Below are 22,809 nucleotides of genomic sequence, written 5' to 3' on the forward strand. Positions count from 1 at the left end.
GCTGGGCCCGTGAGCCATGGCCACTGAGCCTGCGCTCTGCAACGGGAGAGGCCACAACAGTGAGAGGCCCGGGTACCACACACACACACACACACACACACACACACAAAAACTAAAATTAGAAATACCATATGATCCAGCAATCCCACTACTGGGCAAATACCCAGAGAAAACTATAATTCAAAAAGACACATGTACCCCAATGTTCATTGCAGCACTATTTACAATAGCCAGGTCATGGAAGCAACCTAAATGTCCATCGACAGATGAATGGATAAAGAATATGTGGTATATATATATAAAATGGAATACAATTCCTTTTCATAAAAAGGAATAAAATTGGGTCATTTGTTGAGACGTGGATGGATCTAGAGACAGTCACACAGAGTGAAGTCAGAAAGGGAAAAACAAATATCGTATATTAATGCATATATGTGGAACCTAGAAAAATGGTACAGATGAACTGGTTTGCAGGGCAGAAAATGAGAAACAGAGGTAGAGAACAAACGTATGGACACCAAGGGGGGAAAGCAGTGGGGGGGGGGTGGTGGTGTGATGAATTGGGAGATTGGGATTGACATGTATACACTGATGTGTATAAAATTGATGACTAATAAGAACCTGCTGTATAAAAAAATTAATTAAATGAAATTTAAAAATTAAAAAAATAACTGTTGTCTATCAGATTCAGAATAAAGACTAAATACCTAAAAAAAAAGTCTATATGTGTATAAGTGAGTCACTTTGCTGTACAGCAGAGATTGACACAACGTTGTAAATCAACTATACTTCAATAAAAACAACAACAAAAAGAAAACAAGGGCACTAAGCTGAGTGCACACTATGACTACACTATGAATGTAAGGAAGCCATGACTGGAAGGAAATACTAGTAGAACTATGAAAAATATCTTTTCTTGGAAATTTTTCCTTAATGGTGTCATAATGTTTTATAAATAAAAGGAAGAATTGAAAGAGAAAAGTGAGGTGGGGCTTCCCTGGTGGTGCAGTGGTTAAGAATCCGCCTGCCAATGCAGGGGACACGGGTTAGTGCCCTGGCCCGGGAAGATCCCTCATGCCGCAGAGCAACGAAGCCCGTGTGTCACAACTACTGAGCCTGTGCTCTAGAGCCTGCGAGCCACAACTACTGAGCCTGCGTGCCACAACTACTGAAGCCTGAGCGCCTAGAGCTCGTGCTCCGCAATAAGAGAAGCCACCGCAATGAGAAGCTCACGCACCACAACAAGGAGTAGCCCTCACTCGCTGCAAGTAGAGAAAGCCCGCACGCAGCAATGAAGACTCAACGCAGCCCCAAAAAAAAAAAAAAAAAAAAAAAAGTGAGGTGGACTTTCTCATAAAAGTCTCTGTAGAAAAGTCTCAGGAGCCACGGCTGTAGGGATAAGAAGCCTAAGGTGTAAAGGCTGGGATGAGTTTTACAACAAAGACAAACAGAAAGGTTCAAGCTTTCCCCTTTCAGAAGTGTTCTCTGTCTCCGTGGGTACGGTCACTTGCTGAACAAGAGCAGAATGGAAGCCTTGACTTAAGTGCTATATTTTGCCATTTATTCACAGTATTCCAGCTCACTCTCGTTGTGGGTATTTTGAATTGTTCTCTAATTGACAGTTAAGTGTCTTGATAGCACTTAACATCTAGCCTGGGGCCCAGTGAATGCTCCTCTTTCAGAAGAGAAGAGAACCCAAAAGGTGCTGGGGGAAAGCTAGACTAATTGTCCTGAAGAATGCAGCCAGGGAAGCTGGTAGGTTTCCTGGGAGCTTTTGAAGAAAAAGGGAAATGATGGATGGGACCCATGTTAAGCCATTTTAAATTTTGTCTCAAGGATACACATCACCTTCTTGTTGAAATGATACCCTGATTGCCCTCTGGAAAGACCACCCTCCCCACCGCCACTTCCCTGTCTCTCAGCCAGTGTGTTGAGGGGTAGAGCTGGGACCTGGGTCAAAACCAATCAATGCCACACAGTCCCCTAGCCTAGACCCAGTGACTGGTTCAGGGATGGGCACGCGACCCATGCAGAGACCATGAGCACGGCGAGAACTTTCCTGGGAACGCCAGAACAGAGGCAAGCTGTCTTTTCTGTTTTCTGCTGATCTTGAAATATGAGAGAAGGATTGTGGCCATCTGGCTACCAGCCAGCCCAAGAATAAAGCCAGTGAGGGGAGCAAGAGAAGAAGAAAAATCGAGTCCTGGTAACATCATCTGTGGTCTAATCAAGCTCCACTCTGATCAGCTAAAACTAAGACTCTTCAGTTTCCAGAACTCAGAAATTCCCTCCTTGTTTAAGTCAGTTTGGGTTGGGTTTTCTGTCACTTGCAATTAAGAGTCCTGGCTGACATGGAAAACTTGCTTTGGAGTCAAGGGACTTGGGCTCAAATGTTGGCTTCACACTGCTAACCCACTAGCAATGTCATCACGACCAATTGCTTCTCCTCCTAAGCCCCGATTCCCTCATCCATCAGAGCCGTTCTGAGGAGGTGGCAACAATTTTTAAAGTGCCAGAATAGTGTTTGGACAAATAAGGCGATTAAGAATTTATGGTTCCTTCCCTCCCTCCCTCTGATTTCCTTTAAAGGAACAAGAAAGGAAAGACTTGCTGATGGGAAGGTAAAATAAACATTTTTCCAACCCAATGTCCTTTCTCTTCCAACAAGTAAGCATTGCAAAGATGGGAAGTACCTTAAAAGAGGCCATCCCTGGGTTGGAGATGCCTGGTGCGTGTTGGCCGGTGCCGTAGCCCGCGTAGCTCATCACCCACGGCTCGTGGAAGGTCACCCACAGCTTCACACGGTCCCCAAACGTGGAGAAGCAGAAGGCCGCATAGTCCAGGAAGGTATCCACCATGCTCTCATTCTGCCACCCGCCGCGATCCTGCAGGGCCTGAGGCAGGTCCCAGTGGGACAGCGTGGCCATGGGCTCAATATGCGAGTCCAGCAGCCTGTCGATCAGCATGTTGTAGTAGGCGACGCCCCGGAGGTTGGGGCTCTGCCCCTGCCCAGTGGGGAAGATGCGGGACCAGGAGATGGAGAACTTGTAGACCTGGGCCCGGAGGCCACGAAGCAGGGCGACGTCAGTGTCCACCTTGTGGTAACTGTCACTGGCCACCTCTGGCGTTGCTTGGCCCTTGCCGGTGTTCTGGTGCCCGACTCTGTCCCAGATGCTCGCACCTCTTCCGTCCTCGGCCCAGCCTCCTTCCACATTAAAAGCCCCTGTGGAGACGCCCCAGAGGAAACCCTCAGGAAAAACATCCTGCAGGAAAGCATCCCTTTCTGCCCTGGACTGGTTGGCAAACATTTCCCAGACTCTCTGATAGGCTGAGTGGGGCAGAGAGGAGTCTACTGCTGTCTCCGGGTCCAGCTGCAGGAGAGTCTGGAGGGTCAGGTTGTCAGTCAGAGAACAAGACCAGCTGTAGGAGTGAAGTGACATAAAGGGACATAGTATAAGTAATGACTCTGTAAGTTACAAATGCCCCCAGACCGATGAACAGTGACAATGTGTGTAATCAGTAAAGATTCCAGAAACACCGACCCAAAGTCATGGGCAGCAAGTAGATGGGAAAATTATTATTATTGTCTCTTCTTGGTGAGTTATCATTGCTCCTGCATGAGTGAAAATACTGTACCAATGCTACTGTTTGCTATATTAGATCACCCTTGAATACAGTCTTCAGTTCTGATGAAAGTTTTTCTTCTTATAATGTATATTTATAAAACACAGCTAATAATAATGACTTCAATTTACTGAGACGTTTGATTCTATGGTGACCACTATGATAAAAATGTATGTACATTATTATCTCATTTAATTTTCAAAATAAGTGTACAAGATAAGTACTACATTATTTATCTTCTTCCTACAGAGGAGGAAACTGAGACTTAAAGAAATGAGTAACTTCGGGCATCAGGGGGCCAGCAGCTACTTACCAGCTGGTACAGAAATATTTCAATAATTGAATGACTGGTACATTTCTACTGATGTGTACCACTCAAATGTCAACCCTGACTATAACCTCCTTTCTTCTTCATGCTGCCTGGATTATGGTCATAATGGCAGGAGCTCAAGCATCCATCCTGCACCATGAGGTAGAAGTTTTGTTAAGAATAACAAAGCAACAAGATAGGAGCCTGGATTCCTGATGATTTTTACCCACTCTAGACTGTCCATCTTCAGGCTTTATTTATATCAATAAACTTACATCTTGTTTTTTTTAAAAAATGAGAACTCCTCCTAGATTACACAGCTTGCAAATGGTACAGCACAGAATCTGTGCTTTTAACTACATATCACTATGTATGTGTGTAGACGTGTAGACATTTATGTGCATGTTATGTTTTATTTCAGAAATAAATGTATCTGAAATAAACATCAGAAATAAACATAGCTGAAATAAAGCATAACATAAAAATGCTATTCTCATACACAATGAAGTCTGATATATTCTATTTACTTCTAATCTGTTTTCCTTCTCTCTCCTTCCTTCCTCCTTCCCTCCGTCCCTTCTTTCTTTATTGTTTTCTCTATCTGAGTCCTGTCCTGCAGGCTGGAAAGCAGTGCGTGATAACATGCAGCAGTTACACCAGCAGAGGGCAAACTTGAGGAAGGATTGGTGGAGGTGGGTGTGTTTGGCCTGGAGAAGAGAACACACATGAAGAGAGGAAGTGGAGTACAAGAGCATCTCCCTGTCCTTGGGCCATCGAGGGGCTGACACTTATACAAGGTTGGCCCAGAGCACAGAACCGGTAGAAGTGACGGAGACACTGCAGAAAGGACCTCCCTCCCGTGGAGTGGAGCCTGGACCTTCCAAACTTAAGCTCCTCCTATTTTATTAAGCATCAACTCATCCGCATTTGGTAGAAAAGTGGTGAGGGGAAATGTTAGCCTATAGTTGTGGATTACCCAAAACAGATGCATGACTCTGGAGCACACCAGGGGCATGGAGGGGTGCCCACTCAGCTGTTCTGACCCAACCCTTCTGACTATGACCGTCCTTCTGGCTTGGGTGAGAAGAGGTCTTGAAGAAACAAACTGCCCCTGGATAACACAGAACTTGCCATACAGGCCTTGGAGCTGGGAGTCCTGGGTTTGCCTAACTTGGGAAGAGATTTAGCACAGAAAGTCTCTATGCCCAGCCCTCCAAGTGTCCTCCTTCAGCCACCCCTCACCCCGCACTCTAAGCCACCTCAGAGCATCCCAGGTAATGCTCTTTTTCCCTCCTCTGGGGAGAAGTCTGTATCTCCTGCCATACTCTGTGCTAGAATCACTGGCGGGCCTCTCTGTCTCACTTCTGAGGCCTAAAACACTCCGACAAGAAAATGATGCCCGTCCTCTCAGGACGTGCTTCCACCTGCCCCTGCAGGTTCTCCATCAACATCCACCTGAGAACCCCCCGCCCCCACTCTCGCTTTAACGTTAGCCAATGTTGGATCTTCCCTGCATGCAAGGTACTGAGAGATCAAGGTGTTAGAGAATCCTGGAGCTGGTGTCTCATGTCATCTTGTGGTTTTGCAATCATTGTGATCTCAGGGTACCCCCTTTCTTTTTCTTTTGCCATGTCATGCGTGACATGTGGGATCTTAGTTCCCCAAGCCGAGATGGAACCCGTGGTCCCTGCAGTGGAAGCATAGAGTCCTAACCACTGGTCCGCCAGGGAAGTCCCCAGGGTACCACGTTTATTATGACCTCTTGAGTTTTATTTTCTGAAAAGATAGCCCAGCACTCCTCAGCTGACTCCACGTGTGAACAGAGAGCAGTTCTGTTCTACTTGCTCATCATACTGTTCATACTCCCGGCACAAAGCTTGACATGTGCAGCTGCTTAGGGTCTGGTGATCTGAACTGCTGATTTGAAGTGAGTTGAGAGGACTGAACAATGGAAGGAGACACAGCTGAGGACAGCCAAATGCTGCAAGAGAAAAAGTGCAAAGAGGTGGTGGCAACTGAAGTTTATGATCTTGGACAGAGCTGTGCTAGAAATGTCTGAGGTGAGCTCTAGCTGAAGGTCTGGGAAGCCAATGATTGCCTCCGGGCCTTGGTCCTTCCTTGACACACGGTATATGATGCTCAGGTGTGTAACATACCCCCACGGTTCTGAGAAGTTCCCTGCACTGGCTTCCACACCAAACTTTTCTCGAGAAGCGCATTGGAATATAAGTGCATGAGAATGATATAATTATGGAGATAACCTCAAATCTACTCTAATTTTTTTCAGTATGTCACTTACAAATTTTGGTACTTTAGTCATGTGCAAAGAAATTATTTGCAATCCCACAATAATTTAAAACCTTTGTCCTGAGAAACTGCTGATTTAGGCTTCTGCCCTGCTGCACAGCTGGCTTTCCTATCTATGCCATCTCCTCACGGGTAAGATGTTTCACATTTTGTGTGAAGAAATGGTGCAGAGAACTCACCTTACTTACTCAGATCACATAACTTCAGGGATGGGCAGATCTATCATTAACCCAGCCTGCTCGTCCACAACCTCACAATGCCTCCAACAAGATCTAAACTAGAAGGCAGGGGTTTAAACACCAGCTCTGCTAGCTGTGTGCACTTGGGTGAACTAGAGGAGAACCATGTGGTGGCCAGAGACACTGCTCCCTGCTTTCCCCTCTGAGCCTTCATCTCTTGTCTCTAGAATGGCCACGAAGGACTCACTGGTCCAAGAGGCAGATGACAACAGTCCCCTGTGTTTACACATGTGAAAGAACAACAGAGTATTCTGCAAATATCAGTTATTGGTAGTCCCACAGGAAATCTAACATTACCTTTTCTTGGAACTTGATGAACAGCTCAGGAATGTACTAAGATCAAACCCAATGGTGAGCACTTGTTCTTCCCTTATGGCTGTAAGAGAAGACATTTAATTCACTCCACCTGAAGCCCAACCAACAATATGCATGACTACTATCAACAGTTTTCCTCACTTATACACCACACCCAAACCCCAAGCAATGGCTCCAAACCCCTCTGGAAAATTCCACAGGCTAAAGATTTATAGAACTCAAAAGTGATAGAACAGTGGTTCTCAAACTTCCATGTGCATCAGCATCACCTGCAGAGCTTGTTCAACACAGATTGCTGGGCCCACTCCAAAGTTTCTGATCACAGTTTCTGATCTGAGGTGGGCTCTAGAATGTGAATGTCTAACAAGTTCCCAAGTGAGGCTAATGCTGCTTGTCTGGAGACCAAACAAGGAGAACAACTGACTCAAAACTCAAATATCAGAAAGGGGCGGAATTTTATTTTTTTTGTAAGAAACTATACATAAACATAAAATTGACCATTTTAACCATTTAGAAAGTGATGGGATTTAAGAACGGAAATCATTATACCATCAAAGATGAGTTAGGGCAAGAGTTATTAAGTGGTATCCATGGATGCAGTTCAAGAGGTCTGTGAAGCCAGCTCAGCACTGGTTACAGGTAGTAGAAAGGGCACTACCAACTTCTCCCATATTCTGACCTTACAGGGAGACTGAACTGGATATCCAGGCATGCAGGAGCGTGCCCCTTGGCCCTTCCTGCAGAGTGTTTAGTGGTCCTCAGCCCCTGAGGCCTTAGTGGACCTCCTACTTTCCCTTGGCCGGATTGGACCAGGAGCAACCTTCTTCTTCTCCTTCTTTTAATAGCCACACCATGTGGCATGTGGGATCTTAGTTCCCCAACCAGGGATGGAACCCGTGCCCCCTGCAGTGGTAGCACAGAGACTTAACCACTTGACCACCAGGGAAGTCCCAGGAGCAATCTTCTGATTACATGGCCCACCCATCAGATTCACTCTCAAGAATTTGAACTAAGAGACACCAAGGAGATGCTCCATGAGCTGTGGGTCCTATACCTGAAGATTTTGATTAGGTAATGGGGAAATGAACAAAAGTAAGGTGGCTGAGGGGAGAGAGGCAGCCCTGCCAAGGGGGGCAGAGATGAGAGACCTTAGAGGGAGGGGTAATGGAAGTGGACAGATGGACACAGGGCAGTTGCCATGCTTTCACCTGACATCTGAGGCCTGATGGTCTTTATTTCCATGAGACCAAGGCATCCTTACCATCCTCGTACAGAACCTCTCTCCTTTCTTGGGTCAGTGGGAGCTAAGGGATCAAGACCAACAACAAGAAGACAAGGGACACTAAACTCATCTGGGATGGGCTCTCAGACCACCCCTCCTCTGGTCGCTCCTCCCATTGGAACCCCAGACTTTTAAAATAGCTACCCCACAAGCCAGTACACCAAATATCACTCCAAACCTCTCCAGTGATGGTCCACTCACCTGTGAGAAGGCTGAAGAACTGATCAGCTGGGTTCTTCCTCATGGAGAGGCAGTCCTGGAGTTTCAGATTGAAGATGAAAACTTCCACTTTTGGCTCAACAGTCTGAAATGATATAGGCCAGCAAGTGAACTGAAGCTGCCTAGAGTAAGTTTTTTGTTAACAGGGACAGATTTTAAAGATGAGAAGTCACGACACTCAATTTGGTTTTGGAAATGACCGCTAGCCATCTCAGTCAATAAAGAGAGCCGACTCTAGACTTGCGGGAGAAAAATCTACACTTTTCAATAACATAGACCATTCTCTACACTGACCCCCACCAAAGAGACAGGCTAATTTCTGCCATCACCTCAGGCTACAAGGTACCTCCTAGAACCAGTCACTGTGTTAGGACCAGGAACAAGGCAGTCTGCTCATGTCAGGGGCCTGTGCTGCTACAAGAAGCTCAGTCAGGTGCCACTGTCAAGATGTTTATGGATGTCTAGGGTTTGCTTCAAAACAATCTGGTTTGAGAGGGGGAAGGTAGGGTATAGATGAAACAAGATCAGCCACGAGCTGATAGCTTTTGAAGCTGGGGATGGCTTCAGTTTACTTTTCCTTCTACCTTTGGATATATCTGACATACTCCATAAAGAAATTTAAAAGAAGCTATCTTCATTAGAATTGGAGCAGGTGTAATTTCTCTCCCATTTCTAGCCATTTCAATGTCAAAAGAAACATCTTTAGGCTGACATGTTGTTTGACCTCACTTTAGGTTACCTTTTTTGGGGGAGGTTGGGTTTTGTCATTTTTCCCACACTGAGTTTTCCTCCTCTAGTCGTTAACAGCCACTGAGAAATACCAATAGCAACTACTTAAAAAGAAGCCAGGCGGGTTCTTTATTTTCTCAGAGCAGCCAGTAACAATGAGCCTCAAGCCTTAATCTCTGAGAAACCAAGTAAATCGCTCAGAACCAGTGAGTGGAGCTGTGACCCACGTAGTCTTTTTCCTTCCCTGGGCCAGGTCAGTGTGCAAAGCCAAACTCCTGAGGGAACCGAGGGTTTTCCCCTCCCTGGAAGATCCATATGCAGTGAGGCAGCCTGTGGTATCACAGGACTGGAGAGCTGCAGGAGCCCTCTGCTGAGTGGGGAAGGCTCTGGTGAGCAAAGCCTCTTCTGAGAAGGGAACGTGGGACTCCTACGTGTACCTCCTGAAGAATTCAGAACCTGTGGATGTGCTGTGGGTCCTCAGGCCCTAAGACACCTGTGTGCCAGTGGGGAGCAGCAGCTGAGGCTCAGAGAGGGGGTGCAGGTGCTCTGAGGAGAGGGGAGGGATAGTGAGGGTTGGCTTGTCAGGATAAATATCTACATGACCACATCCATGAAATGTCTGTTTTAATCTCAGAACGAACACTGGAATTTGGATTCTCAGTAGTTTTCTACACAAGAGAGCAGAGGATCCATGTAAATATTTACCTTAACAAGCCAACCCTCATTATCCTTTCCAGGGAAGACTATCTAACCTCCAAATGTTCTCTATAGGAATCTCTCCAGATGCAACTCTGCAAGTATGTGGACTCTTTTATTTGTTTACTTATTTTTGGCTGCACCGAGAAGCTTGTGGGATCTTAGTTCCCTGACCAGGGATTGAACTCGGGCCCTTGGCAGTGATGAAAGCACAGAGTCCCAACCACTGGACCGTTGGGGAATTCCCTGCAAGTATATGGACTCTTGGAGGAAGTTCAGTTTACACGCCAGCTGAAGCATTAAATGTCTAATATGCTCTCAGGAAACTTTGCCATTCATCATCAATATGGAAAACAGCTCAAATTACCTGCAATTGACTCAGCTTCTGCCGGAAACCTGCCTCACTTTGGCATCCATAAGATAAATCTACAGAGAGGAAGTCAACTGCGTCCTGGAAATAAGTAAATAGGATCATCAGAGCACAAGGAATTTCAAGACAAAGAACTGCTCAGAAGTATTCTTTTTTTGTTTCTCCCCTTATTACTAAATGGAATACTCCAAAGTGGGATTTTCCAAGGGAAAAGCAGGATGAGGAAAAGCTGGGGACACAGTGAGAATGTGTGTGGGGTGTGCCTACGTGCTGTGGGGAATACATCACGTGTGCACTCAGCAAAGTGCCTGGCACACAGGAAGCTCTCAATAAATGCGCACAATTGAATGAGTGAGTGAATGAAAGAAGCACCATATGCCAGAAAGGGTGGGTTTCCACCAAGTGGATGAGCACGAAGGAAGGGAGTCAGAGGCCAGAGCTGCCCTGAGCAGCACCCTCCTCATGGCCTTCCACTTTGCAGGACGGAGGCAGTGCAGCCCTCACCCACCCACAGGCCCCTTAGTAATTTCGGCAGACCCTACTGGGGTTTGGGGTTTTGTTTTAGTTGTAGGCTATAGTCACTGGCTACATTCAGGCCACAGTTTAAAGTCCATCCCAGCTGGCCTTAGCCTGGTCCACATTATTATTGGAGAACAGAACTCTCATGGTCCATGGACACCCCCGTCTGTGCTCCAGTTAAGGACATACCCCTCTGCCCTGTCTCTGGCCTACATATACTTTAAGAACTACAGATTCAGAGTCTAAACATATGCAGATACCACGGTGATCCCCTCCCTACCCTTTTCAGCGAGCCATTTCTATCCTGGCCATGACCAGATCATTGCCTGTCTTCTCCCCTTCTCTTCCCTTGGGACAAAGACCGTCAATAATGGTATCTGCTGACAACCCAGTGCACTGTGACATTTGATAACTGACTCTCCTCTGGCTCCCTATGGCTTTCCCAGTCAAGTTATCACTGGTGTTTACTCAACATTCCACTGGCTTGCTCCCCGCTGGTGAGCTCCACTCGAACCTTCCCCTCTGCCCTATCAGCGCTTGCTTTGTTTGTCAATTCCATACAGCACATGATCATTGAGTTCATACCCTTGAAAGTCACTGTGCTGGGTTTAAAGATGAGTGAGATCCACAGAAGCTTCCAACTTGATACAGAGTGTTAACAGATGCACCGACTATATGAAGAACAGGCAGAAAGTTCTAAGTGCTATATGAAAAATCCACATCAGTGGTCCTCAAATCTTGGTGGGGATTAGACTCACCTGGGAACTTGGGAAGCCTATGAAGGCCCACGGCAACCCTCCACATTAAGCCTTGGCCTCTGTGTTCTTTACTAGCTCTCCAGGTGATTCTGGTACACACCAAAGCTTGGGAACCGCTGATCTAAACAAGTGGCTAAGGGTTCCAAGCTGGGAGAGATCACATCAGGTTGAGTGAGGGAGTATTATTAACAGAGGCCTCCTGATGGAGGGCACATCCACACAGATGTTAAAAATAGATAGAATTTTGTTGGAAGAGATTTGAGGAAGGCCAGGAGGATAGGACTTGAGGTAGGGAATGCAGGAGAGTCGGCAGGAAAAATAGCATACACGCTGGGACAAAAAGATGAGGCCAGAGAGCAAGAAGGCCTGAGTGAGCCATATTCTGGAAGGCCCTGAGGAATTTCACCAATTCAGGGGAGTGTAGCTTCTCAGTAGGGAAATGAACAAAACTGTGCTTTCGGAAGGTGGCCCAGATGCTTGGCAGGAGTGGGGGCAGAGAGATCAGTTCAAAGACTGCTGCTTGACAAACACTTTTCAATCAGCACTTTGGTCTCCTGAGCTCATAACTGATAGCAATTATCACCCCTCGTAAAAGAATTTAGATGGTAATATGGCCATACAATCAGTCTTGGACCTGGCCATTTCAGAACCTTATCATGTCTGGTTTTTAAATCCCTGAGCTGGTAAATCTGAAATTGGACCTTGGCATATGGGGCCTCCATCATAACACAGACACCAGTGCTGCACAACTACAGAAATCAGTTGTTTTCTCTGAGGGCGTTCCATACCGCCCAGCAGCCAACATTACAAGGGCCAAAGCTGTTAAATTCTCAGATGTTTTAACTTTTCTTATTAAAATTATATTTAAAAGGTGTATTTAGACGAGGTCAAAACCAGGATGGGCACTCTAGGGGGACATTACTTTTTAAAAAAAAAAAAAACCTTTACCCTAGTATCTGTTTTGCTAAAAACACTGACCTCTCTTCTAAGAAGCTCTTTTAATAAAAAGTCAGAGCAAGAGCAGAGGCATTTGACTTCTTTGTGCAGGCAAAATCTGACACTTGACCAAGTGAGAGCTGGGGCTACAACAAATAGGATTTTGTTTTAAAGTAATTATGAATCTAGAGAATGCATAACACTCATAAGAGGCATTTGTAAGAATGTCAAGCAAACTATTATACAGAGGATGGATAAACAACAAGGTCCTACTGTATAGCACAGGGAACTATATTCAATACCCTGTGATAAACCATAATGGAAAACAATATGAAAAAGAATACATATATATATGTATAACTGAATCACTTTGCTGTACAGCAGAAATTAACACAACATTGTAAGTCAACTATACTTCAATAAAATAGATTAAAAAAAAGAATGTCAAGCCAACAGACAAAAATTTCTCTTGGTTTTTTAAAATTAAAATAGCAACTTTCCTGAGAAGTTACAGATACTATTTCTTTGGGCTGTCATTACCTTGGCAAGTGCAGACGTAGACGGTTCTAGCAGGAGCTCGGAAACCACCTGGGCTCGCAGGACGACAGAGAGCTTTTGGCCTGAAACCAACCAGAGGAAGGGCTGAAGGTGAGAGAGGAAGGAGCCTGTGACCCCAGAAGCCCCTGGCGAACTCATTTCCTCTTGACCTTTCTATTCCATGTTCACTGACTTTAAAAAGGATTTCTTAAGAAATCACTCACATGATTTTACCCTAGCTGAAAGATTTTAGAAAACAAGGTAGCTTTTTAAAAAATGTCCTGGGCTTCCCTGGTGGCGCAGTGGTTGAGAGTCCGCCTGCCGATGCAGGGGACACGGGTTCATGCCCCAGTCCGGGAGGATTCCCACATGCCGCGGAGCGGCTGGGCCCGTGGGCCATGGCCGCTGAGCCTGCGCGTCCAGAGCCTGTGCTCCGCAACGGGAGAGGCCACAACAGTGAGAGGCCCGTGTAACGCAAAAACAATAAATAAAATAAATTTTAAAAAAAATTAAAAATGTCCTTTTAAAGAGTGTTTCATGTAAATCAGGATGGTGAAGTGCAGGACACTTGTAAAGTCTTTTGTAAGAATAAAAGCAGTTCCTTCCCCCAACCCTGAGCAATGTAAAAGGCGGAAAGGAGAGAACTGCGTCCTAAGTTCCTAATAAACCGTGGCCTCTGCGTGCTTTACAAGCTCTCCAGGTGATTCTGATACACACTAAAGCTTGGGAACCATTGGTTCCAAATAGCTAAGAGTTCCAAGTGGGGAGGGACTTTTGAAAGGCAGGGCGTTCTCAGGGGACTGCTGTTACCTGTCCTTTTTTGCTGTGCAAATGTCCATTCGACACTTACTGCGCATGAAGGAAATATAAATCTGTGCAGCTTGTACCCACTTGCTTTGACATTTGATCACCTAACAGTGGTGCTTAAGCTTATGTGCATCAGAATCACCTGTCCTTCTCGTCAGCCCACTGGGGTGGGCCCAGGAGCAAGTGCCTTTTAACAAGCTTCCTGGGTGCTTCTGAGGCAGTGATGCTCAGACCACAACTCAAAACACGCTGCTGTGGACTTGGGATTCCTCAGTTGTTGGCAGTGCCATCTAACTCTTTGATGTGCATAAGTCTTTATCTCCTGCTGGATTGTGTGCTCCTTGAGGGGCAAACTTAAACATTTCTCTAGGCCCTCCAAACAGCAAGCTTAGGACTGGGTGCATAGGCAGGTGCTCAGACCTGTGCTTTGGAAACAGTAAACAAAAATTGAATGAAACCAGAGTTTGAGACTTAAACTATAAGACTATATGTCTGACTTCTCTCCTGCATCCAAATTCTATACAGGAGAAAGATCTCCCCAGTCAATGAAACCACTATTAACAACCGCTGCCAACTATCAAAGTTCTTATTTTGATAAACATAATGGAACTTTGAAATCCCCTGAGAAGGGAATATCACTCAGAGACATTTAGTCCTCATTCTGATAAGATAACAATATTTGCCAGTTATTCAGTGATTGTGCCCGATGGAGCCATTTCACATTCCACAGATTTCCATGCTTCAGTCTATCATCACATCAGCTCACATAGAACACATGTTCTCAGACTGTGCTGAACACTTTAAAATGTACAATTTAGTATTATCTCTGGATCAATGACATGACACAAGAGTACAGTTAATCCCTAAGCACAATTGACCCACAAATCACTTCTATTTGACTTTACAAGCTGTTTTTAGAATCAGAGTGAACTAATGTACCTGAAGTCCCAGAAATTCTCATATCATACAAAATAAACTTCCCGATATGGTTCCCAACCTGTTCCCAGTGCAAGCACAAACTATACTTCTTAAAATAATGTAAAATGCAGATTACTCAAAACTAGATTCTCATTCTAAGCTTGCAGTTTCATGTTTTCTTGGGAATGAAATGGGGGGTAATTGCTCTGGCTTAAGATAATTTATCTTGTAATTTTTGCTGGAGATGGTTAAAAGTCGGTATTCTTGTCTACAGAACTCAAAGTCAGTATTTGCTGTGGGTTGAGAATTAACTGTTTCAAGGCCATGTAGAAAAATCACTGCACAGCACTGTGTAAGTTCATGTCCCTAACAGGCATTAGTAGATTTCACTAAGGATAAGCTCAATTCTGTTTCCACCACAAAGGGAAGTTCTTCCTCCAAAAACCATTGCCGTTGTCCATTAAAAAATAGTCCCTTTCCGTTTGCTCCTTTCTCTTTTGCCCTAAATGCTTCAATAAAAGTAATACGGACAGTATTGAACTGCCAGTATCAATGCTTCAAGAGGTGGGTGGGGACTCAAGTGTTGCTGTAGATTGTGTCCCAGTGTTGTACAAGAGGTGGGTGCTGTGTGCAACTCTACTCTTATGTGAGAGGGATGTTCACTCTCCTGCTCTCCCTCTGACTCTCTGCTAAGAACCTTCTTTTGTATCCTTCCCATGGTGCACATTAAAAACATCAATAGGAGGTTTATAATAACACATATAGAAAGATTAGAAAAGAACTTTTCAGAATTGTGGTAAAAATACATAACATAAAATTTACCATTAAAATTTTTTTAAGTGGCTTTAAATACATCCACATTGCTGTGCAACTGTCACCACCATCTACCTCCCAAACTTTTCCATCATCTCAAGCTGAAACTCTGTGTCCATGATCAGTATCTCCCCCATTTCCCCCTCCTCCCAGCCTCTGGTAATCATTATTCTACTTTCTGTCTCTGTGAATTTGATCATTCTAGGTCCCTCACATAGGTGGAACCATACAATATTTGTCCTTTTGTGTCTGGCTTATTTCACTTAGCATAATGTCTTCAAGGTTCATCCATGCTGTAGCATGTGTCAGAATTTCATTTCTTTTTAACGCTGAATAATATTCAATTGTATGTATCTAGCATATTTTCTTTATCCATTCATCCTTGTCTGGGCATTTGGATTATTTCCATCTTTTGGCTATTGTGAATAATGCTGCTATGAAAATGGGTGTGCAAATATCTGTTCAAGTCCCTGCTTTCAATTCTTTTGGGTATATACCCACAAGTGCTAGATCATACGGTAATTTTATGTTTAATTTCTTGAGGAACTGCCACAGAGTTTTCCATAGTGGCTACACCGTTTACATACTGGCCAGCAATGCACAGGGTTATAATTTCTCTCTATCCTCACCAACACTTGGGATCTTCTGCTTTTTAAAAATAGTAGCCATTCTGGTGGCTGATGCACATAAGCAGGAGAATTAATCAATAAAATGTGGCTTAGTCCCACAATGGAATATCAGATAGCAGTGAAAAGAAGATACTATAGCTATATTCAACAATATGAATAAGTTTTTGAAACAGTTTTGTTGGAGAAAAAAGAAGTCCTAGAGGACTACAAAAAGTATAATACTCTTTCATGATGCTCAAAACCAAACCAATCAAAATTGAAAACTATATTGTTTAAGCACACATGCAGTTGGGATAGAAACTATATTTTTAAAAAAGTAATGGAATCTCAATGAGATACCATCAGAATGGCTAAAATAGAAAGGATGAAAATGCCAAACGTTGGTGAGGATGTGAGGCCACTGAAATTCTCACACACGGCTAGTGGGAGTATAAAATGGAACAATTGCTTTGGGAAACTGGCAGTTTCTTAGAAAGTCAAATACATCTCTCCCCTGAAATCCAGCAATTCCACTCCTAGGTATTTATCCAAGAGAAATGAAAACATATGTCCATGCAAAAACTTGTACAAGAACGTTCATAGCAACTTATTTATAGGAGATAAAAACTGGAAATTGCACCAATGCCCCTCAATTGTGATACATCCATGATAGAACACCACTTAGAAGAAACAAGGAGCAAATTACTAACACAGCAACAAAATAATCTCACAAACATGCCAAATGAAAAAAGACAAACAAAAAAGTACATACTTATGATTCCATTCGTAACTATGCTGATAGAAGTCAGATCAGTGGTTGTTCCTTGGGTAGGGATTGATTAGGAAGGGATAAAATTGATCAGGAATGGGATTTTTGGAGGTGTTGGTTAATGTCTTATATCTTGATAAAGGTATGGGTTACATGGATGTATGGGTTTGTCAAAACTAATCAAAGTGTAAAATTAAGATCTATGCACTTCACTGTGTGTAAATCATACCCTGATAAAAAAATTCTTAGGAAAAAATCAGAACTGCATTTCACCTTGTTTATTTTCTAATCAGCAGTAAATGGGAGTTTAATTTTTTTTTTTTTTTTTTTTTTTGTGGTACGCGGGCCTCTCACTGCTGTGGCCTCTCCCATCGCGGAGCACAGGCTCCGGACAAACAGGCCCAGCGTCCATGGCTCACGGGCCCAGCCGCTCCGCGGCATGTGGGATCCTCCCGGACCGGGGCACGAACCCGTGTCCCCTGCATCAGCAGGCGGACTCTCAACCACTGCGCCACCAGGGAAGCTCGGGAATTTAATTTTTAAACATATTTTTAAAACATGGTGAATTTTGGGGGGCTACAATATATTTAGTAAAATCCCAATTTTTCTGTAATTAAATATTTTTATTCAAAACGTTTGACCTTGTACCTCCATTACGGACACCAAATGGGGAAGAGGGGAAAGCCATAGACTAATAAAAATGGATGGAATATTTAGCACAGTGGTAACCTGGGATGGGGTGGGGGAGGATGGGAGATGAGATAGGGAAGAATATACAAGTAGACATAAGTTGTGGTATGGTTTGTTTTGTTTTATAAACTCTCAACCTTCCAATTAATTTTTTAACATTAAAAAACTGAGATATAATTCATATACCATAAAATTCATCGCTTTAAAGTATACAATTCAGTGGTCTTTAGTACATTTACAAAGCTGTGCAACCATCTCCACTAATTCCAGAACATTTTAGTAACCCAGGAAGAAATTATATAACCATTAGCAGTCACTTCCCATTCTCTCTTCTAGCCCCAGATATAGCTACTCTACTTTAGTGTCTCTATAGATTTGTCTACTCTGGATATTTAATATAAATGAAATCATATAATATGTGGTCTGAGACTGGCTGCTTTCACTTAGCATAATGTCTTCAAGGATTATCATGTTGTAGTACGAATCAGTACATCATTCCTTTCAAGGGCTGAGTAATACTCCATTGTACTGATATGCCACTTTTTGTTTATCCATCAATTGATGGACATTAGGGTTGTTTCCACTTTTGGTTATTACGAATAATACTGCTATGAACATTTGTGATGCGTTTTTGTCTGGACATTTGCTTTTATTTCTCTTGGATATATACCTAGGAGAGGAATTGTTGAGTCATATGGTAACTCTAAAATTTAACTTGAGGAACTGCCAAACTGATTTCCAAAGTGGCTGCACCATAATTCCTTCCCACCAGCAAAGTATGAGTGTTCCAATTTCTCAGCATCATTGCCAACACTTGTTATTGTGTCTTTTTTTAAAAAAATAAATTTATTTACTTATTTATTTTTGGCTGCATTGGGTCTTCATTGCTGTGCACGGGCTTTCTCTGGTTGCAGCAAGTGGGGGCTACTCTTCGTTGCGGTGCGCAGGCTTCTCATTGTGGTGGTTTCTCTTGGTGTGGAGCACGGGCTCTAGGTGCATGGGTTTCAGTAGTTGTGGCATGTAGGCTCAGTACTTGTGGCTCTTGAGCTCTAGAGCACAGGCTCAGTAGTTGTGGCACACAGGCTTAGTTGCTCTCCAGCATGTGAGAGCTTCCTGGGCCAGGGCTGGAACTTGTGTCCCCTGCATTGGCAGGCAGATTCTGAACCACTGCGCCACCAGGGAAGTCCCTGTCTGTCTTTTTTATTACAGCCATCCTAATTGATGTGAAGTGGTGTAATATATATATTATATATATGTATTATATATAATTTTTTGCTGTTTTCTTACTCTTTAAAAAATTGAAGCATAATTGACCTACAACACTATGTTAGTTCCATGTGCACAACATAGTGATTCAGTAATTCCGTGTTACAAAATCACCACAGTATTCTGTTATATTTTAATTGCTGGACTGAGTGGTCACTCCATGGGTGTTAGTTATTGTGTGGCTGAACCACACTGACTCTATTTTGTCAGCTCCATCTTAGGCCCACAGTCCTAACCCCTCCCCTTCCTGTGTGACTGAGCTTTAGCCTACTCACAAGTAATGCACCCAAGCCAGATAAGTTTCCTATCAACTTTTACCCTTGTCTTCATCAGATACAAGAACTGGAAGAATGCTCTTTAGCTGACACAGATGGTTAATGGTCCTCAAGGAATAATGGTCATGAGACCCCCAAGGGGATGGAAAAACTTCCAGTCCCACTGGTGCAGATGTGCTTCTCCCTTAATAATCAGACTGCATTTTTAGCTTTGGCCCCTTTAAATTCCCTTGTGCCCCTTTTGGCAGTAAGGAATGCAGCTGCAAATGCTTCCAGATCGCTGTTCACCCGATCTTACCCATATGTAAATTACCCACAATAAACTCCATAATTGCATTTTATGAAGTTGCCTGCTTCACTTTTTGGTCTCAAAGTTCCTTTTCAGTTTGGGGGATATTATTCAATATCCCCACCTTCAAAAAGTTATTTTGCTTTTAACCAACATATGTTGGTTAAAAGCGGCCATGGCTCACGGGCCCAGCCGCTCGGCGGCATGTGGGATCTTCCCGGAGCAGGGCACGAACCCGTGTCCCCTGCATCGGCAGGTGGACTCTCAACCACTGCGCCACCAGGGAAGCCCAACATAATTTTTAATAGTGAAAATTAAATAAACTTATATACAAAAATGAAAGAATATTTTAAACTCTATGATCCATTAATATAATGGGAACCTGTAACAACACTGAAAATCATGCTTTCAAAGAGTTTTTAATAAAATGAGAATATATTCATTAAATATGTTAAGTTTCAAAGGCAGAGTATACAAGTATGCAGATGTATTATATACTATGTATAAAAATATACATACAGTATATAATAAAAACCAGGAAGCATATATAATCCAAAATTGGTTCTCAAAATTGGTGTACCAATTTTTTGGTGTACCTAGCCTAGATTCACCTAGGGAATTTATTAAAATCAATGTCCTGATTCCATCCGGGCCTACTGAATTGGAACCTTAAACTAGCCATGAAGCAGGAATACGGACAATTGTAAGCATGCTCTTCTCACTATCTGTCAGCATATTATTATTTTATCTTTGTATTTGTCTCCCCTGCTGGAATATAGGCTTCAACTAGAACATGTAACTCGCTTTGCATAAGAAAAAGGGGAGGCTCAGGAATTCCCTGGAGGTCCAGTGGTTAGGACTCTGGGCTTCCACTGCAGGGGGCATGGGTTTGATCCCTGGTCGGGGAACTGAAATCCCCCAAGCTGAGGGGCGTGACCGAAACACACACACACACACATAAAATAAAAATAAATAAATAAATAAAAGAAAACGGGGTGGATGAGAGGATGGGCAATCTTGAAATGGTAGGAAGAGTCAGGGATGCAGGACTGGAGAAAGGAGGACAGAAAGATAATCGGTGATAGTGCAGACTCAAGATTGGGCAAGGGGACTTCCCTGGCGGCGCAGTGGTTAAGAATCTGCCTGCCAATGCAAGGGACATGGGTTCGAGCCCTGGCCTGGGAAGATCCCACATGCCGCAGAGCAACTCAGCCCATGCGCTACAACTACTGAGCCTGCGCTCTAGAGCCCACAAGCCACAACTACTGAGCCCGCGTGCCACAACTACTGAAGCCTGCGCGCCTAGAGCCCGTGCTCCACAACGAGAAGCCACGACAATGAGAAGCCCGCGCACCACAACGAAGAGCAGCCCCCACTCACCACAACTAAAGAAAGCTTGTGCACAGCAACAAAGACCCAACACAGCCAAAAATAAATAAATAAATTTATTAAAAAAAAAAAAAGATTGGGCAAGGGGGCTCAAAAGATATTTTTCAAAGGGAATGCTGGGCACTGTACAATGTAAACCACCCCTACCTACCTCCACTGGGAAATCTTCAGTACGGTATTAATTTCTCACTAATAAATAGATATGGGGGACTTTTTTTAGGCTGTGCTTTGTGGCATGCGGAATCTTACTTCCCCGACCAGGGATGCTTGAACCCATACCCCCTGCGGTGGAAGCTCGGAGTCTTAACCACTGGACTGCCAGGGAAGTCCCAAAGGGACTATTGGAGGTAAGTGGAAAGAAATGCTGAGTCCTGCTTTAAGGAGGGTGGAGGAAGGTGGGTAATGAAGGCTGCCGGTGGGTCAGCCACCTGGGTCATGTGTACTCACCTTGAGAAGCATATTTTTCATGGAAAATCTCATAGGCTTTTCTGTGGGCATCAGTGAGGATCTGGAGACGTGAAGATCTTGATTCCTGGTGGGGAAGCTCCATTATCACTTCCTCCAAGTCACTAAAAGTGAACCAGATCTCAACTAGGTCCCCAAAGGAGTGGAAGATGAAGGAGGCATAGTCAGCAAAGAGATCAGCAAAGGCCTCAGTTCTCTGGACGGTGCTGGCAGGAAGGGTCTGGTGGTGCAGGACCACCAGGGGCTGAAGCTGAGCACTCTTGAGGGCCTCAAGGAGTTGCCGGTAGCACTGCACTGTTTCCTTGTCTGGGTTCTTGGAGGTTCCTTCTGGGAGTAGCTGTGCCCACGGCAGAAATACTTTGTAATGAGTGATCATAATGGCACGAACACTGCTAAAGTACTCTGGCAGGAAAGAGGGCAGTGGCTGGTGACAAACATAAATTTCTTTGTCTCCTGTTACAAAGGGAGCATCCTGGTTTCCCAGTGGACCCCTCAGGTTGTGTAGCAAGTCGCTGGTTAGAGGACCAGCAGCTGAAATGAAGTTTCTATCAGATTCCCAGTCTAACCCCCAACAAGAAAAACTTAGGAGGACAATAAGGACTAAATGCCAGACTAGCTCCATCTTCAAGGAACTGTTAGGAGGTATGTGGAATACTTACTTTATAACTACAGTTGAGATTGTAAAATATTAAGTGACTGTAAACACTTACTATGTAACTGGGTTATCTACGATAATAAAATCAGTATGTGATTCAACTATGTAACATCAAAAAAATTTAAAACTATAAGAGATAACACAAAAACCTCAAACTTCTCACACAATTTATGCCAAGGAACCTGGGAAGTGTCTGCAGAAAAAAAGTTCTCCACATTTTTTCTTACTTACAAATTATTTTAAAACTTATTTACATAGCAGAACAAAAGTGAGTTCCTCGCCAAACTTTTTTTCTCCTTTAAAAACATGTAGCGGGGGGGGCTTCCCTGGTGGCGCAGTGGTTGAGAGTCCGCCTGCCAATACAGGGGACACGGGTTCGTGCCCTGGTCCGGGAAGATCCCACATGCCGCGGAGCGGCTGGGCCCATGCGCCATGGCCGCTGAGCCTGTGCATCTGGAATCTCTGCTCTGCAACGGGAGAGGCCACAACAGTGAGAGGCCCACATACCGAAAAAACAACACACAAAAAAAAACATGTAGAGGGACTTCCCTGGTGGCGCAGTGGTTAAGAATCCGCCTGCCAATGCAGGGGACATGGGTGCGAGCCCTGGTCCGGGAAGATCCCACACACAGTGGAGCAACTGAGCCCGTGCGCCACAACTACTGAGCCTGTGCTCTAGAGCCCGTGAGCCACAACTACTGAGCCTGCGTGACACAACTACTGGAGTCCGCGCCTGGAGCCCTTGCTCCGCAAAAGAGAAGCCACCACAATAAGAAGCCTGCACACCACAATGAACAGTAGCCCCCACTCGCTGCAAGTAGAGAAAGCCTGCGCACAGCAACAAAGACCCAATGCAGCCAATAAAAAAAAAAAAAAAAAAAAAAGTAGGGACTTCCTGGTGGTTCAGTGGTAAAGAATCCACTTTACAAGGCAGGGGACACGGGTTCGATCCCTTGTCAGGGAACTATGATCCCACATGCCACAGGGCAACTAAGCCTGCACGCCACAACTACTGAGCTCTTGC

General features: G+C 44.3%; 1 protein-coding gene across 1 annotated transcript in view; it reads right to left on the bottom strand.

Annotated features, from left to right (window-relative positions):
- The window catches only part of LCT (lactase), a gene marked incomplete at both ends in the record, with an annotated part of 50,966 nt that extends 29,214 nt beyond the window's left edge, over positions 1-21,752 (bottom strand). Inside the window, 6 exons of the mRNA XM_082841710.1 lie at positions 2,694-3,420; positions 6,778-6,856; positions 8,279-8,381; positions 10,089-10,172; positions 12,845-12,924; positions 21,113-21,752. Of these exons, the coding sequence (XP_082697836.1) occupies positions 2,694-3,420; positions 6,778-6,856; positions 8,279-8,381; positions 10,089-10,172; positions 12,845-12,924; positions 21,113-21,752 (1,713 nt within the window). The remainder of the gene's footprint in view (positions 1-2,693; positions 3,421-6,777; positions 6,857-8,278; positions 8,382-10,088; positions 10,173-12,844; positions 12,925-21,112) is intronic.
- Positions 21,753-22,809: the final 1,057 nt, after the last annotated feature.

The sequence above is a fragment of the Leucopleurus acutus genome, assembly GCF_964270905.1.
Source record: "Leucopleurus acutus genome assembly, chromosome: 6".
In the NCBI taxonomy this organism is placed as follows: domain Eukaryota; kingdom Metazoa; phylum Chordata; class Mammalia; order Artiodactyla; family Delphinidae; genus Leucopleurus; species Leucopleurus acutus.